This window comes from Leptonychotes weddellii, chromosome 1 (genome assembly GCF_054177405.1).
Source record: "Leptonychotes weddellii isolate Sample4059 chromosome 1, ASM5417740v2, whole genome shotgun sequence".
NCBI lineage: Eukaryota > Metazoa > Chordata > Mammalia > Carnivora > Phocidae > Leptonychotes > Leptonychotes weddellii.
The window spans coordinates 119451232-119468830 of record NC_138369.1 but is presented as its reverse complement, the minus strand read 5'-3'; the positions used below and the strand labels follow the sequence as shown (position 1 = coordinate 119468830).

At 39.9% G+C, this 17599-nt stretch overlaps 1 protein-coding gene across 1 annotated transcript in view; it reads left to right on the top strand.

The window, feature by feature from the left end:
• Positions 1-575: 575 nt before the first annotated feature.
• The window catches only part of C1H3orf70 (chromosome 1 C3orf70 homolog), a 77819-nt gene continuing 60795 nt past the window's right edge, over positions 576-17599 (top strand). Inside the window, exon 1 of the mRNA XM_006733390.3 lies at positions 576-1022. Within this exon, the coding sequence (XP_006733453.1) occupies positions 827-1022 (196 nt within the window). The 5' untranslated portion in view covers positions 576-826. The remainder of the gene's footprint in view (positions 1023-17599) is intronic.

The window sequence follows — 17599 nt, the reverse complement described above, 5'->3', positions numbered from 1 at the left end:
CCCGCGGGCGCGGAGGCCCAGGGCGGGAGGCTTGGGCCCCCGGCGCGTGGCGGAGTGGCCGCGCGGGGAGCGGGAGGCATGGCCTGGGGGAGTGCGCGCGGCCGTGAACGCGCGCGCGCCTCCGAGGGGCCGCTGTGCCTACTCTGGGAGGCGTGTACGAGGGAAATGTGAGCCGCGTGTGCGGAGAGGCTGTGTGTATGAGAAAACCTCGCTCGCAGACGCCCCGCGACCAGCCCACCGAGCGGCTCGGGGGGGCGTGTCCTCGGTGTGCACAGCCCTCGGTGGAGTTCTCGAGACGACCCAGCTCGGCGGGAAGTGTGTGTGGGAAGTGCGCGTGTAAGCTGCTGTGCCTGTGAACACCAAGCCGCCGAGGCGCTTGTATGTTCACAATGGCCGTCTGTCGGTCGGCGTCGGTCTCGGAGGAATGACTGTGTGTGTCAGGGACTTGCTGTGACGGGAGGGGACGCCGACAGCGTGTGTGAAGAAGCCGGGCTCGCTGACCGAGGCTTGGCGCCTGCCGGGGCCGGTCGGCGCGCGCGCCCGTGTGCGCGCGCGCGTGTGCGCGTGGGGACGCGGCGCGCGCCGCGGCGGAGAGAGGCAGGCGGCGGCAGGCCCGGCCCCCGGTCGCAGCGCTCGGGGCGGCTCCTCTGCGAGCCTGGGACGCCGCGCTCCCGCCGCCACCGCCACCAGCAGCACCGCCGCCGCCACGCGCGCTGGCGTGACTCCCGGCCCGCGGCCTCCCACGCCTGCTGCCGGCTCGGCTTCCTGCCCGCCCAGACGCCGCTTCTCCCGGCCTCCCGGCCTCGGCTCCGCGGAGGGAGAGGAAATGAGTGCGGCGTCGGCGTCGGCGCCCGAGCGGGGTTGGAAGAGCGAGAAAGTGGACGAGGCTCAGGCCCTGGCGCGGAGTTGCGCTGCCCGCAGACCCGACTTCCAGCCGTGCGACGGGCTTTCCATCTGTGCCACGCACAGCCACGGCAAGTGCTTCAAGCTGCACTGGTGCTGTCACCTAGGATGGTGTCACTGTAAGTCGAGCCGCGTCTCCCCGCCTTCCGCCACCGTCCCGGGGCGCTCGCGAGGCTGTCCGGGTCGCGGCTGGGACTCTGCGGCCCCGGGGGCTCGGGGCTCGGCCGGGGTTGCTCTTTTGATGGTTGGGGCCACCGTGGGCTCCGGGCGGGCGCTGACCTGGCGCCGGACGCCTCTGCTGGCGCTGCCTTGGCAACGAGATGAAATCCCATGGGGAGCCTATAGCTTTAGCCACTTCTACAAAAGGGGATCTCCCCGTCCCAGGAAAACTGGAATCTATTTTTGTTTCTTTTTCTTTTTTTTTATTTGAACTGACCAGGCAGTGTGCTGAGAAATGGTAGAGCGCCGTCAGAGTTGACAGCCAGAGGGGAAGCCTTTTTTCAGGGCTGGTGGTTAAACGTGCTCTCCTTTCTTTCTCACTTTTGTCTTTTCCAGGCTGCTCTTTAGAAGAAAGAGCCCTTGGTAATCGAATTGTGGCCCATTTATTGTATCCAAATTGAGAAAGCGCTGAAGTGTAAGGGACAGCTTAATAATACTACTAAGAAGTTAGTATTAACAGTTTGGAAGGATGAACTCTTTCAATACCCAGTTGTAGCATATAGAGCCAATATAGGAGACTGTTTTAAAATTACAAAATAAAATGAATGAAAGTAAGCTTTAATGATATTAAACCAATTTATAAAAGCCAGAACTAAATGGGCTAGGCCTTTTCTCTATGTTTATCTTGCCTGTGTTTTTTTTAAATGGATTAAACTTAAGTAGCCATTTAATCAGAATTCCACAATTTGATTAGTTCATGGTATTAGGTCTGCTATATCCAATAAATCGTTTTTTAAAGAAATATGTTATAAACTTAGTTTCCACATACCCTTATAATGGAGGTTTTTGGCATGTTTATTCAGGACACAAATTCTCAAAGTGATCTTAAGTTAAAATTGTTTTTTCCTTGTTGGTTAGAAAAAAATGGCTCCCAACAAGAGATGCAGTACACTGACAAGTCCTTGTTTACGTTAATTGAACATAGTGAGATATTTTTAAATTGAGTTTATGACTTAAAGGATAGAGAATTCCTACATTTTCTTTACATTGAACAATATTGATTTTTGTGTGTGTGTTCTGTGTCCTGATGGTTCAGTTTCTTCATGTATTTCATTATTCCTATTGCTCTCAGATCCGTTCCCCATTATAAAGCATCATTTCAGTGGGGGACAGGGTACAAAGTTGGAAGTAGCAACTGTAGGAAACCTGTGATGCTGAAGTGCACAAGTACGGTGAATCTGGTGAGAGTCCATTTCCTAGGGAAATAGAGAGTCCTAGTATAGAATACGAGGAACATTAAAGATGGTCAGTTCAGTGCCTGTCTTTTTAAGCAGCCTCTCCACTAAGTACAACATCCCTGATGGGAACCTTGCATTCTTCTCAGGAAGCTTCTTAAGACATCTTTGATTCTTAAAATACTCTCATATGGAGCTGAAATCAGTTACTTTCTAACTTCTTTCCATGGGTCTTATTTCTACCTTACGAAATCATATAGAACAGTCTCATCCTTTTTCAGAACATGGCTTTTTCAGCTCTTCAGATAAGCATATGAATATTCCACAGATATAGACTATCTTCTCTCTGTATGCCCAGACATTGTCACAGTGTCTGGCCTGAACTAGATTTGAAATTCATGTTCATTGAGTGACTCAATGAAAGTAGCCATCATTTTCCTCTCAAGGCATTGTTTTGTCCTATTTATAAATCTCTGTTCTCTCCTGCCTCTCCTTTTGTGGAGTGGTATCCAGGGTCCTGAGCATCCTGGTTGTTCTGTTCTGAACATGTGCCAATATGGTTATGATCCTTTGAAGACTGTGACCCTCCCTTAGAAGGATACACAACATCCCATTTGTGGTCGGATCAGTCCAGCATCGAGCAGGACTGCTGCCTCCCATGTTTGAGATACTGCTACTGCTGCATCTAGCATCACATTAGCTTTTCTGAAATCCTCATCATACTGAGCTTGCTGCTGTCAGATTGAAGTAAGACTGCTGTCAATTAAAGTCATTAAGCCCCTTTTTTGTTTGTTTTACGTATGTGTCAGTTAAGTCATGGGACTTGCTCATCTCACAGTTCTATATGTATTTTTTTTTTTTTTGGACACTGATTGATACCTTAGATATTTTTCCCTATTAAATTTCATCTTAATTAGAATTAGCCCATTTATCTGGCTTATCACTGTTTTTTCAGATCCCAGCTCTTTTTTTTTTTTTTTTAAGATTTTATTTATTTATTTGAGAGAGAGAGAATGAGAGAGAGGGGGGAGGGTCAGAGGGAGAAACAGACTCCCTGCCGAGCAGGGAGCCCGATGCGGGACTCGATCCCGGGACTCCAGGATCATGACCTGAGCCGAAGGCAGTCGCTTAACCAACTGAGCCACCCAGGCGCCCCCACCTCTTTCTTAATACATATTTGTGCCACCTAGTTTCATGTCAACCATATATTGGGTGAAGGCAGTAGTATAGTAGCCTTTTGCATCTTCATTCAAATTATTGATGACATTTTTGACTAGGAGAGGGACACAGAGAGGCATCCTGAACCTTGTGGGTAGAACAGACCTTCAAGTTGATGGCACTTCATTAAGAAACACTCCTTGTTATGATCATGCAAATAATTAGCTGGCACTTAGTTGTACTGTTATCCACCTTATATTTATCTTTTTTTTTTTTTAAAGATTTTATTTATTTATTTGAGAGAGAGAATGAGATAGAGAGCATGAGAGGGGGGAGGGTCAGAGAGAGAGGCAGACTCCCCGCCGAGCAGGGAGCCCGACGCGGGACTCGATCCCAGGACTCCGGGATCACGACCCGAGCCGAAGGCAGTCGCTTAACCAACTGAGCCACCCAGGCGCCCCACCTTATATTTATCTTAACCATATGGTGTAATGAGAGCCTGGTCATATACATTGTTGAAATCCTACCTTGTTGAAATCTGATACTATTTTTATTGCTTCTTTTTGGTATAAGTCTATCTATAAAGACATTCTTTAAAAAAAAAAAAAAAAGGAAATTAGATTAGTCTGGTTACTTAAGTTGGTTCCACAAATGCTTACCATTTTTGTTTCAAAGGGATTAGAAGCTGTTTTTTAAATAAATAATCTGAATTTAGGAAAGGATTGATGCCAAGCATACTGGACTATTTTGTTGTCAATTCTGTTCTTTTCTCTTTTATTCTTTATTTTTAAAACAAAGCAGATCTACATTTATTTGCTTGTTTCCGGTCTTTGGCAACCCTCCAGGTCTCCATGCTTCCTCCACTAGCGGTGATTCGGTGATCACATTCACGAGGAGCTTCATTTCATTTAGAGCAGCAAGGTGCTCTGTTACAGTCTTCTCACCTATACTGGGAATCAATTCTTTCTACCCTTTTTTAGTCCAAATACCGTTTTTCTTGGGGGAAAAAAAAAAAAAGCAGAGTTCACACATTTGAGAAGTTCTGCTTTCTTTTTGGCACTCATGAACATTACAACATCAGTCCTAAGCAAAATTCTTTTAATTCTGTTGAACGTGTATTGAGCACCTTCTCTTTGTGAGACATTATTATGGAAACTAGGGATACAAATATTAATACAGCTGGGTCATGCCTTCTAAGCAGAGTATAAGGACATGATTCATGCTGTATTTAGTTTTGTATTCCTTTAAAATCACAATGATATGGGTGAAAAAACGATCAGCTTGTTCACCAAATGAGAAAATGCTGAAATGAGAGGACCACTTTGATACTTGAGAGAGGTATTTCAGAACAAATGAAGAAAGTTCAGCTATATATGATTTATGTTAAAGTTGTGAAATTCATAACCTTATGAAATAGAAAAGGTTGATAATATATACATGTTTATAAAAGATATATAAAACATGTATACATAGATGTGGTACTTGTATTATTAAAGGAAATAGTTTATTTGGATAATGGCAGATTTTGAGGACTATTTCTGGGAGGAAAACTATGAAATGTTCTGTAGGTGTCGCTGTCAGAGATTATTGGGTTAAATAAACTGTGGCCCTGAATATGTAACTTTTTTTTCCCCCATAAGGAGTGATATTGGATGGAATTAATGAGTGAAGGATTCCAAGAGGAATTTTGAGAGAAAAAAAAGACATGACTTGTCTAGGGAAGAGGGATTGGAAAAAATAAATCATATGCAGATATCATAAAGTAGATTTTGTGGCTAGAGCAAGTAGAATATTTAGAAGGCATAATACATTAGACTGTTGAGATGTAAGGGGGGGATGAACAGGAAAGGTGAGAAGTCTGAAGTTTCAGTTGATAGAGACCTTAACATTATAGTAATAATATGGGCAGTAGAGGAATGAAACTAGCAAGGGAGATTATTTTGGTATTAGTGTAAAAGATAGATAGAAATTCATACAATAATATCCATAAATGGAAATTGGAATAGATTAGATTTAGAGAGGGAGGAAGAGGAAAGTTATAAAGGATAACTTCTAGACTTCCGCCTAATGCTCCTTGGATGGGTGGTGGTGCCATTCATTCACTAACAACACAAAATGCTAGAGATGAACTAGGGTTTGACTGAACATGGATTGTGAATCCAGTTTTGAATAATGAATCCAGAGAGACCATGAATTCAGTTTTGGATCTATTGAGTTTAAGCTGCCTTGTCATCACATGGTAATGTCAGTAGGCAGTTGGGTATAGGGATCTAGAACTTAGAGGAGGGGTCTGCACTAAAGATAATATGGAAGTCATTTACTTATTTTTAGATTGTAGTTGTGGCCATGATGAAGCAAGAAGACCACCAAGGGAGAGACTATAGTATGAGAAATGAAAATCCTTAGGCTTTCCCTTTAAAACACTAATATTTAGAGTGTTGGGTATAGGAGGATGAACTCGCAGTAGAGTCTAAGAAGAAATGCGAGAGAAGAAAAATGTGGAAGGTGGTTTTTTTTTTTTTTGCAGATTTTATTGCAGAAGCCAAGGGAAATGAGTGTCTTAAGAAAGATTATGAAGATTAGGGGCACCTGGCTGGTTCAAGTTGGTGGAGCGTGTGGCTGTTAATCTCAGATTTCAACAAGGTATATGACCAGTTCGAGGCCCATGTTGGGTGTAGAGATTATTTAAAAATAAAATCTTTAAGAAAAGAAAGAGTATGAAGATTAAATCGATTTTTAGCAGGTTATTTCTTAGATATTGGCAAAATATACAAATAGTGATTTTCTTTATTACTGCAGAAGAGGGTGAAAGGTTTAATCCTGCAACAGTAACTTCAGGAATATATTTAATTGCAGTATTTAGTCACAGTTATTTCAATTCTTCAAAGTAGAAAGAGAAGAATAGAATGACAGGAGCTGGGGCGCCTGGGTGGCTCAGTTGGTTAAGTGTCTGCCTTCGGCTCAGGTCATGATCTCAGGGTCCTGGGACTGAGCCCCGCATCGAGCCCCTCACTGAGCTCCGCATCCGGCTCCCTGCTCAGCGGGGAGCCTGCTCCTCCCTCTCCCTCTGCTGCTCCCCCTGCTTGTGTCTCTTGCTCTTTCTCTGTCAAATTTTATAAATAAATAAAATCTTTAAAAAAAAGAATGACAGGAGCTGAGAATTAGGACACAAAAATTATAGTTAATATTTTTTGAGTGATTACTTCGTGCCAGAGTAAGCTTATTAAGCTAAGCACTAAATAGACAATTATGTCATTATGTCCATTCTACGGTTGAGGAAAAAGACTTAGGGGAAAGTTAAGTAACTTTCCCATGGGCACATAGCTAGTAAAAGTAGAAACTGGATTTGGATCCAGGTCTGTCTGATTCCTAGGACCTAGACTCTTAACCACCATAGGTTCTACAGAACAATTTAAAATTAATATGTACATCAGCCGTTTTTTGGCTCCATTAAAGCCAGTGATGGGGAAGGTTGTTAAGAAATGGGTGGAAAATTGTTAACAGTTGCAAACGTGAATACAGAAAAATGAGAACTATAAAGAGGTCATAGGATGTGATGGGGAATGAAATCTAAGTTAAGAATTAAGGAAGAAAAAGTGATTAGAAGGTGACAGGGGTGGGTGGGGAGTGTACGTGGTATGATGTTGGTGCCATCAGCAGAACTCAGAGTTGGCTTAATAAAATCACATAATAGATGAGTTCAGTTTTCTGCAGAAGACATCTTAAAAGATGTCTGTCTTTTTCAGATTGAAAGCTGGAAGAGTGGGACTTGATGTAGTCTAATAGATGATATTAACATATCTAAAGAAAGATTGTCACAGCAGAACGTGGATGGGCAGCTTGGAAATACTGAAAAATGGAAATTGGAGAGGCAGAATTTGGAAGTGTTTTTTCAGGATGTTCAGAGAAGGTGATAACACTGCCCAGAGCTTAAATATCTGGTCTGTATGATTGGACTATCATACAAATATTTGGCAATAATTTGGTTTCCTATTTATAGATTTCCTTTAAGGGAGAGAAGGAGCTGATTAGAGAATTTAACTCTCAGGACCTTTGGGTAAATACACTTCTCATTAGTTAGTATATTAGCATTGTGGTTTTTGTGTTATTCTATTTGTTGTTTTCCTACTTCTGTACAACTAAGGGGAAACTCACAGAGTCAAGTTCTGACTTCCCCAGGGTAATGCCAGCTGTTTTTCCTAAGCGGCATCTCAATCATATCAGTAACAGTTGCTACAGAAAATATACTTAAGAAATTTGACAGTGGGGGCGCCTGGGTGGCTCAGTCATTAAGCGTCTGCCTTTGGCTCAGGTCATGATCCCAGGGTCCTGGGATCGAGCCCCGCATCGGGCTCCCTGCTCAGCGGGAATCCTGCTTCTCCCTCTCACACTTCCCCTGCTTGTTTTCCCTCTCGATGTGTCTCTCTCTGTCAAATAAATAAACAAAATCTTAAAAAAAAAAAAAGTTTGACAGTGAAAACTAGCAAAAACAAAAAAAACAAAACAAAAACAAAAAAACCACGGAGTGGTCATTTGACTAGATGAAGGAGTCAGCAGGTTTTTTCCTAAGAATGAGGGTTCTTACCACGACTAGTGGTTGAAGGAAGAGGATATAGATGTTAAGAGGACAAGTGCGACATTAAGTTCGGAGTGAGATTCCTCAAAGCTTTTTAGAGATAGAGAAAAGTGATAGGTTTTTTCCACCCACATCGTGCTTCAATCATGGACACACATCAACTTCAGCAGTAACAACGACTGTGCTTATATGTAGGCATATCTTTTTGCATGTAATCTTTATATATGTAAGCATCATCTTTATGCATGGTCAGCTCATTTAAACCTCACAACAGCCCTGTGGGGTAGGTATTGTTATCCTACTTTTTTAGATTAGGAAACTTTTCAGTGGTCACATATAGTCACTTTGGCTGCATACTGTAAATGTACATCAGAATCTCTCAAACCAGCTGGCAACCAGGGCTCTGGGTGAACTTGGTTCCACTCAAGGTACAGTGAGGATGAGTTTCAGCTGTTTTACATTCTTTCTGGAAAAAGCAAGAATTAAGTAAATGAAGTAAAATGAGGATGGTTTCTGATCTTTTTTTTTATTTTTTATTTTTTTAAAGATTTTATTCATTTTAAAAAAAGATCTTATTTATTTGAGAGAGTGTGAGAGAGAGAGAGCACGAGTTGGATGAAGAGCAGAGGGAGAAGCTGACTCCCCATTGAGCAGGGAGCCTAATGCAGGGCTTAATCCTGGGACTCTGAGATCATGACCTGAGCTAAAGGCAGACACTTAACTGACTGAGCCACCCAGGCACCCCTGGTTTCTGATTTTCAAAGAAGGGCAATTGTATGCAATATGAGCATTTTCAGAGTTGTTGTAAGCACTGTAAAACGGTGCTTTTAAAAACTAATAATGGGGATGCCTGGGGGCTCAGTTGATTAAGTGCCTTCTGCTCAGGTCATGATCTCAGGGTCCTGGGATGGAGCCCTGCATCGGGCTTCCTGCTCAGCAGAGAGCCTGCTTCTTCCTCTCCCTCTGCTGCTCCCCCTGCTTGTGCTCTCCCTCTCTCAGATAAATAAATAAAAATCTTTAAAAAAATAAAATAAAAACAATGTATTGGTATAATATGAAGCTTCAGTCATCTCATATCCTCAGCTGATCCCTAACTGGGGCAAGCCCCCCACCCCTTTTTGTTGTTGTTGTTAGATTTGCATGCATACCATTAATTATTGCTGGCTTCCACGCCTGTTGAACTTAGGGACTTGAACTAGATAGCTTTTGAGGATGTTTCTAGGATAATTTCCTACATTCCAAAAACCTTCATTTTATTTAGGTTTGTTTTCTCATACTGTAGAATTTCATTAATTACAAGAAAGAACATTTTTAGAAAAATTAAGTGTTGTTAATTCCAGACCATAATAGGAATACGTGTTTAACAATCGAAAGTTATCTGGTAGAAGATTTGCTTTCTTGAAAAACAAGGAATGGTTTATACATAGAACAAGGAAGGCAGAATGTAATCCTAGAAAGGGCAAGGGCCATGGAGTCATTGGTTTGAATCATGGTTCCTCCATTTATCAGCAGTATAACTTTGGGCAGGTTACTCAACCACTCTCAGCCTTAAGGTTCCCTCTGTAAAACAGGAATAAAAGTCCTATTTCACAGGATTGTTGTGAGGATTAAATGACACAAGCAAAGTACTTACTGAAGGTATTCAGTAAAGGGTGGCATCAGGCCCTCCTCAAAAAAACCAATGAACAAAAATTGGAAATACCAGATAGTATAATCACCTGAGGGCAGGCTCTGGTGTTGGACTAAGTGTTTGGATCCTGGCTCTGCCCACTTAACTAGTTATGTGGTTTGGGAGAAGTTAACCTCTTTCAGTTTCCTCACTTTTAATATGGGGATAATAATAGTACCAGTCTCATAGTGTAATGATCATCAGTCCCCAACTTAGCAACTTCCGCCTTCCACAAATGTCCTCGTTTAATCTGAAATTCACTTTGTGACCATACTCACTTGTTCAATTAAACACTCAAACCAACAAAGATAGTAAAAATATACATTTTGAATATTGCATTTAGAAATTACTGAGTTTTTTATTACCCTCATTGTTGGAAGGCCTGTTTTGTAATAGTTATTATGTGATGACTATCTACTTTTTGTCCTGAAATCTTACAGTGTGCTCCAACTCCCAAGCCCCTTCTGTGTCTCGTTTTCCACCATTGTTAAGCAATGGATACTTCTGGTTAATCAGATATACCAATTAATAGAGAGCTTTCATATACAGCAAATATGGCTCAACAGGTTTCAAAAGATCAGAATATTATAAAAGTTACATTGTATTGAAATGAAATGGAATATATTTAACTTGAATGATTTAGAAGCCTTGTCAGGATCCTGTGGTTGATACTTGGCCATCATTTGGAATGCTGATTTTATATGGAAAAATGGCAAAATTACTACTTGATAAAGTAGTCCTGGCTGCTAGAATGCTGGACAAAGTCAACTTAATTGTAGTCTTTGCAAATTACCTTCTCAAGTTCACAGAATTTTTGTTTTGTGTTTCTCTTGTTGTTATCATTGGTTCTTCAGTTTTCTGATATTTAACAGTATTCTGTAAGTACACTGCCAAAAACGTGCAATATCTGGAGTACCAACAATGTATAATAAATCCCTCTAGCTGTGTCTGCACAATGCCATAGAACAGTCTCTTCAGGACAAATCCTTTAACTTGCCTAGTGCTTATCTGTCCATTTAAAGCTAAACATTTTGGTGTAATAGAGATGTATATTTCTTCCTCTGTATCTCATTATAATGGACTTCAGTGAAATAAAAACACTAAGAGTGTAATAATTTGGTATTCTGTTTAGACTCATTTGCTTTATCTTTTTCTGTCTACATGCATACATGCATGTGTACATACTTTTTCCTAAACTATTTAAAAGTTGCAAATATCATATTTCACCTAAATATTTCAGCATGCCTCTCTTAAGAATGAGGACATTTTCCTCTATAATTACAATACTAATCACATCTAAGATAATTAACACTAACTCAGCAATGCCATCTGATATACAGTTTCCTTAATTGTCAAAAAATGACTTTTAGGAGGTGCCTGGGTGGCTCAGTCGGTTACGCATCTGCCTTCTGCTTAGGTCATGATCCCAGAGTCCTGGGATCCCTGCTCAGCAGGGAGCCTGTTTCTCCCTCTCCCTCTGCTGCTCTCCCTGCTTGTGCTGTCACTCTGGCTCTCTCAAATAAATAAATAAATAAAATCTTTTTAAAAAATGACTTCTATAGCTGACTTTTAAAAAAATTCAGGGTCCAATCAAGATTTATAGATCACATTTCATTATTATAATACTTTAGTCTCCTTTAATCATTCTAGAATAATCACACTTTTGGGGGATGACATTGAAATTTTTGAAAAGTCCAAGTCTGTAGAATGTCTCATATTTTAAATTTGCTTAATTGTTTAATCATGATTAGATTTAGGTTAACATTTTTGTTGAGTTTATTACATAGGTGGTATTGTATCCTCCTTATAGTATCACATGAGGAGACATAGAATGTCAAGTTGTTCCACTACTGCTAATGCTAAGGTAATAATCACAAGTCCGTTATAAAGATACCACTTCCTGGGGCGCCCGGGTGGCTCAGTTGGTTAAGCGACTGTCTTCCGCTCAGGTCATGATCCTGGAGTCCCTGGATCGAGTCCCGCATCGGGCTCCCTGCTCAGCGGGGAGTCTGCTTCTCCTTCTGACCCTCCTCCCTCTCATGCTCTCTGTCTCTCATTTTCTCTCTCAAATAAATAAATAAAATCTTTAAAAAAAAAGACACCATTTCCCCTTTGTTGCTTTTCTTTTTTAAACAATTTTTATTCCTTTGTTTTTAATACAGTATTTGTGGGATGACTACTTTGACACTGAATGAATATCCTCTTCTCTAACAGACTTTAACCTAGTGATTTCAGTATTGACTGAAGAGTCTTAAGTGGATCACTTATTATATTGGTGGTTCCAAAATGGTGATTTTCTAATTCTGCCATTCTTTCTACCATTTGAAGGCATTGTTTTATAAAGAAGAGGTTTTTCTTTTCTACCTACATCCCTTTTTTTAAGTATTACTATAGATAACTTGGTTCTTTTTTATTCATTATATTATAATTAAGTACCATAACTTTTTTGATGCTCAAACTGTCTTAAATTTGGCCAATGAGAGCCCCTTCAAGCTGGCTTCTGTGTCCTTTTGACATGCCCCTATCATTTTTTGAGTACTTTCCTATTTTCTGGAACAAATTGTTCCAGGCTTACCTTGTATTTTCTCTGCCTCAGACCAAAAATCTGTTGTTTTTCTAAGGATCCCATGTTCCTTTTAGTGATGAATGGCATGGAAACTATTATCTGGGCTTTTGGTGTGCTTATTTCTACTGGGATGGTACTGTATTTAGGCCCTTTCAGTGAACAGATTTAGGAAGTGTGTGTGTGTGTGTGTGAGAGAGAGAGAGTGTGTGTGTTTCCATCCTTCACTTTCCCCATTCCGTGTTTGTACCTCGCTTCTCTGTGGGTAAAAACCCTGGTTTCCAATACATCATAATATTTATTCATTTCCTCTATCCTCAGCTACACACAAGATAGTTTAGGGATTATTACATTAGTACCAATACCAACAACAACAAACTGATGAATAAAGTTTAAGATTCTTTACATGTTTTGGTCTTTAGGCTATATCCCAGGAAGGATGTATAGTCAGAGCACTGTCTTGAGAAGTTTCTTGAAAAAATTTTCTGTGTGGCAACCAAGTTCATTTTTTTTTTGATTCTAAGCAGTTTTGTGTTCACTTTTTAAATCTTTTTAAAATTAAACTTTTTGGGCGCCTGGGTGGCTCAGTCGGTTAAGCATCTGCCTTCGGCTCAGGTCACGATCTCAGGGTCCTGGGATCAAGTCCCGTATTGGGCTCCTTTCTCAGCAGGGAGCCTGCTTCTCCCTCTGCCTGCTGCTCCCCCTGCTTGTGCACCCCCTCTCTCACACACACAAATAAATAAAATCATTTAAAAAATTAAACTTTTTATTTTGAAATAATTTGTAGATTTATATGCATTTGTGAGAAATAATACAGAGATCTCATGTATCCTTTATCCAGTTTTCCAGTAGTATCATCTTGCAAAACTGTAGTACAGTATCAGTTGGATACAGCCAAAATAAATAACATTTCCATCATGGCAAGTTACCTCATGTTACCCTTTTATAGCCACACTTATTTTCCATACTGGCCTACCCCCTCATTAATTTCTGGCAATCACTAATCTGTTCTCCACTTCTATAATCTTACGATTTCCAGAAGGTTTTATAAATGGAATCATATAGTATGTAACCTTTTGGGATTGGCTTTTCTTCACTCAGCATGATCTCTGGAGATTCATCCACGCTGTTGAGTGTATCAGTAGTTTGTTCCTTTGTATTGTTGAGTAGTATTCCATGGCATATATGTACCATAGTTTAAGCACTCACACATGGAAGGGCATCTGGTGTGGCAACTTTTTAGTTATTACAAATAAACCTGCCATAAACGTTTGTGTACAATTTTCTGTTTGAACAAAAGTCTTCATCTCTCTGGGATAAACGCTGAGGGGTGCAGTTGCTGGGTTGTATGTTAGTTGCCTGTTTAGTTTTTTAAGAGGCTGCTAACCTGTTTCCCATAGAGATTGTACCATTTTATATTCCCACCAACAATGTATGAGTGATCCAGTTCTTGTCAGCATTTGGTGGTGGTGCTCTTTTTATTGTAGTCATTCTGATAGATGTGTACTGATAACTCATTTTGATTTTAATCTGCATTTACCTATTAACATTCATGTGCTTATTTGCCTTTTGCATATCCTCTTTGGTGAAATGCATTTTATCCATTTTTTTTAGGACTTTAGGTTCTTAGAGCATTTTTAGGCTTACAACAAAATTGAGATGGCGGTACAGAGATTTCTCATATATTTTGCCACCACACATGCACATGTTTTCCACAGTGGATGCACCAATATACATTCCACCAGCAATACACACGGGTTCCTTTTTCTCCACGTCCTTGTCAACACTTACTGTCTTCTTGATTCTAACCATTCTAATGGGTATGAGGTCATATCTCAGTGTGGTTTTGATTTGCATTTCCCAGATGATTAGTGATGTTGAGCATCTTTCCATGTGTCTGTTTGATGTTTGTATGTCTTCTTTGGAAAAAGGTTCTCTGAAATTTTTAATCAGATAATGATTTTTATCATTATTTGGTGTTGCGTTGTATGCGTTCTTTATATGTTTTGAATATTAACCCCTTATTGGATATATCATTTGCAAATATTTTCTCCCGTTCGGTAGGTTGCCTTGTCATTTTGTTGATGATTTCTTTTACTGTGCAGAAGCTTTTTATTTTAATGTAGTCCCAATAGTTTATTTTTGCTTTTGTTTTCGTTGCCATAGGAGTCCTATTTAGAAAATGTTGCTATGGCCAGTGTTAAAGAAATTACTGCCTAGGTTCTCTTCTAGGAGTTTTATAGTTTGAGGTCTCACTATTAGGTCTTTAATCCACTTTGAGTTTATTTTTGTATTTGATACAAGAAAGTGGTCCAGTTTCATTCTTTTGCATATAGCTATATGGCTTTCCCAGCACCATTTGTTGAAGAGACTGTCTTTTCTCCATTGTGTATTCTTGCCTACATTGTCATGGATTAATTGACCATTTGAGTCACACACATTTGAATGTGAGTTTACTTCTGGGCTCTGTATTCTGTTCAGTGATCTATGTGTTTAACAGTACGATACTGTTTTGAGTACTACAGCTACTTTGTAGTATATCTTGAAATCTAGGATTGTGATACTTCCAGCTTTCTTCTTCTTTTTTTTTTTAAGATTTTATTTATTTGACAGAGAGAGCACAAGCAGAGGGAGAGAGAGGGAGAAGCAGGCTCCCCACTGAGCAAGGAGCCCGATGTGGGACTCAATCCCAGGACCCTGGGATCACAACCTGGGCCGAAGGCAGCTGCTTAACTGACTGAGCCACCCAGGCATCCCTATTCTTCTTTTTCAAGATTGCTTTGGCTCTTTGTGGTCTTTTGTGGTTCCATACAAATTTTAAGATTATTTGTTCTAGTTCTATGAAAAATGCTATTGATATTTTGATAGAGATTGCTTTGAATCTATAGATTGCCTTGGGTAGTATGGACATTTTAACAATACTCTTCTAATCTCTGAGCATGGGATGTCTTTTCATTTATTTGCATCATCTTCAGTTTCATAGTTTTCACAGTATAGGTCTTTCACCTCCTTGGTTAAGTTTATTTTGATATTTTATTCTTTTTATTCTTTTTGGTGCAACTGTGAATGGATTTGTTTTCTTAATTTCCTCTTTCTGCTACTTCATTATTAATATATAGAAATGCAATGGATTTCTGGGTATTAATTCTGTATCTTGCAACTTTACTGAATTTATTACTTCCAGTAGTGTTTTGAGGAGTCTTTAGGGTTTTATGTATAGTATCATGTCACTGCAGATAGTGACAGTTTAACTTCCAACTTTCTTTAAAAAAAAAAAAAAGATTTTATTTACTTATTTGACAGAGAGAGACAGCGAGAGAGGGAACACAAGCAGGGGGAGGGTCAGAGGGAGAAGCAGACTTCCCGCTGAGCAGGGAGCATGACACGGGGCTTGATCCCAGGACCCTGGGATCACGACCTGAGCCAAAGGCAGATGCTTAATGACTGAGCCACCCAGGTGCCCCAACTTCCAACTTTCTAATATGAATGCCTTTTATTTTATTTTTTCTTGTCTGATTGCCATAGCTAGGACTTCCAGTACTACGCTGAGTGAAAGTGGTGAGAGTGAACATCCTTGTCTTGTTCCTGATCTTAGAGGAAAAGCTCTCAGTTTTTCACCATCGAGTATGTTAGCTTTTTTTTTTTCATATATGACCTTTATGTTGAGGCATGTTTCTTTAAACCCATTTTGCTGAGAGTTTTTATCATGAGTGGGTGTTGAATTCTGTCAGATGCTTTTTCTGCATCTATTGAGATGATCATACAATTTTTATTCTTTGTTTTGTTAATGTGGCATATCACATTAATTGATTTGTGAATATTAAACCATCCTTGCATCCCTGGATTATATCTCACTTGATTTTAGTGAATGATCCTTTTAATGTATTGTTGAAAGCAGTTTGCAAATATTTTGTTGAGGATTTTTGCATCTGTGTTCATCAGTGATATTGGCCTGTAGTTTTCTTTTTTTGTGTGTGGTGTCTTTGGTTTTGGTATCAGTGTAATACTGACCTCATAGAATTTGGAAACCTTCATAGTATTTGGAAGCCTTTCTTTCTCTTCTACTTTTTGGAATATTTTGAGGAGAATAGGTATTAACTCTTCTTTCTTTATTTTATTTTATTTTATTTTAAAGATTTTATTTCTTTATTTGACAGAGAGAGAGCACAAGTAGGCAGAGAGGCAGGCAGAGGGAGAGGGAGAAGCAGACTCTCCACTGAGGAGGGAGCCCGACTTGGGGCTCGATCCCAGGATCCTGGGATCATGACCTGAGCCGAAGGCAGCCGCTTAACTGAGCCACCCAGGTGCCCTGGTATTAACTCTTCTTTAAATGTTTGGTAGAATTCACCTGTGAATCCATCTAGTCCTGCACTTTTATTTTTTGATAGTTTTTTGATTACCAATTCAATTTCATTTCGAGTAGTTGGTCTGTTCAGATTTTCTGTTTCTCCCTGATTCAGTTTTGGATGATTGTATGTTTCTAGGAATTTAATTATTTCTTCTAAGTTGTCTAATTTGGTGGCATATGATTTTTTGTAGTACTCTCTTGTAATTCTTTGTATTTCTGTGGTGTCTGTTGTTACTTCCCTTTTGTTTTTGATTTCATCTATTTGGGTTCTTTCTCTTTTTTCTTGATGAGTCTGGCTAATGGTTTATTGATTTTGTTTATCTTTTCAAAGAACCAGCTCTTGGTTTAATGGATCTTTTCTATTTTTTGTTTGTTTGTTTAGTTTCTGTGTCATTTATTCCTTCTCTGACATTTGAATTTTTTACCTTATATGTAAGGAACTGTTTTTTCCTGGCTGCTTTTAAGATTTTTTCTTTGTCTTTAGTTTTCAGAAATTTGAATGTGTTGTGTCCTGGCCTAGATTTTTTTGGGTTTATCCTGTTTGTGGTTTGCTCAGGTACTTGAACCTATATGATATGTCTCTAGCTAAATCTGGGAGCTTTTCAGTCATTATTTCTTAAAATCATTTTTTAGCTCTGCTTTTTTTTTTTCTCTTCGGGGACTTCAGTAACACAAACATTAGATTTTGTTGTTGTTATGGTCTCATGGCTTTGACAGCTCTGTCCATTTTTTTTTTTAAGTTTATTTTCTCTTTTCTTTCAATTGGGTAATTTCTTTTTTTATTATTATTATTTTTTTAAATTTTTTTATGTTATGTTAGTCACCATACAATACATCATTGGTTTTTGATGTGTGATCCATGATCCATTGTTTTCGTATAACACCCAGTGCTCCATGCAGTACGTGCCCTCCTTAATACCCATCACCGCGCTAACCAATCCCACCTCCCTCCTCCCCTCTAAAACCCTGTTTGTTTCTCAGAGTCCAT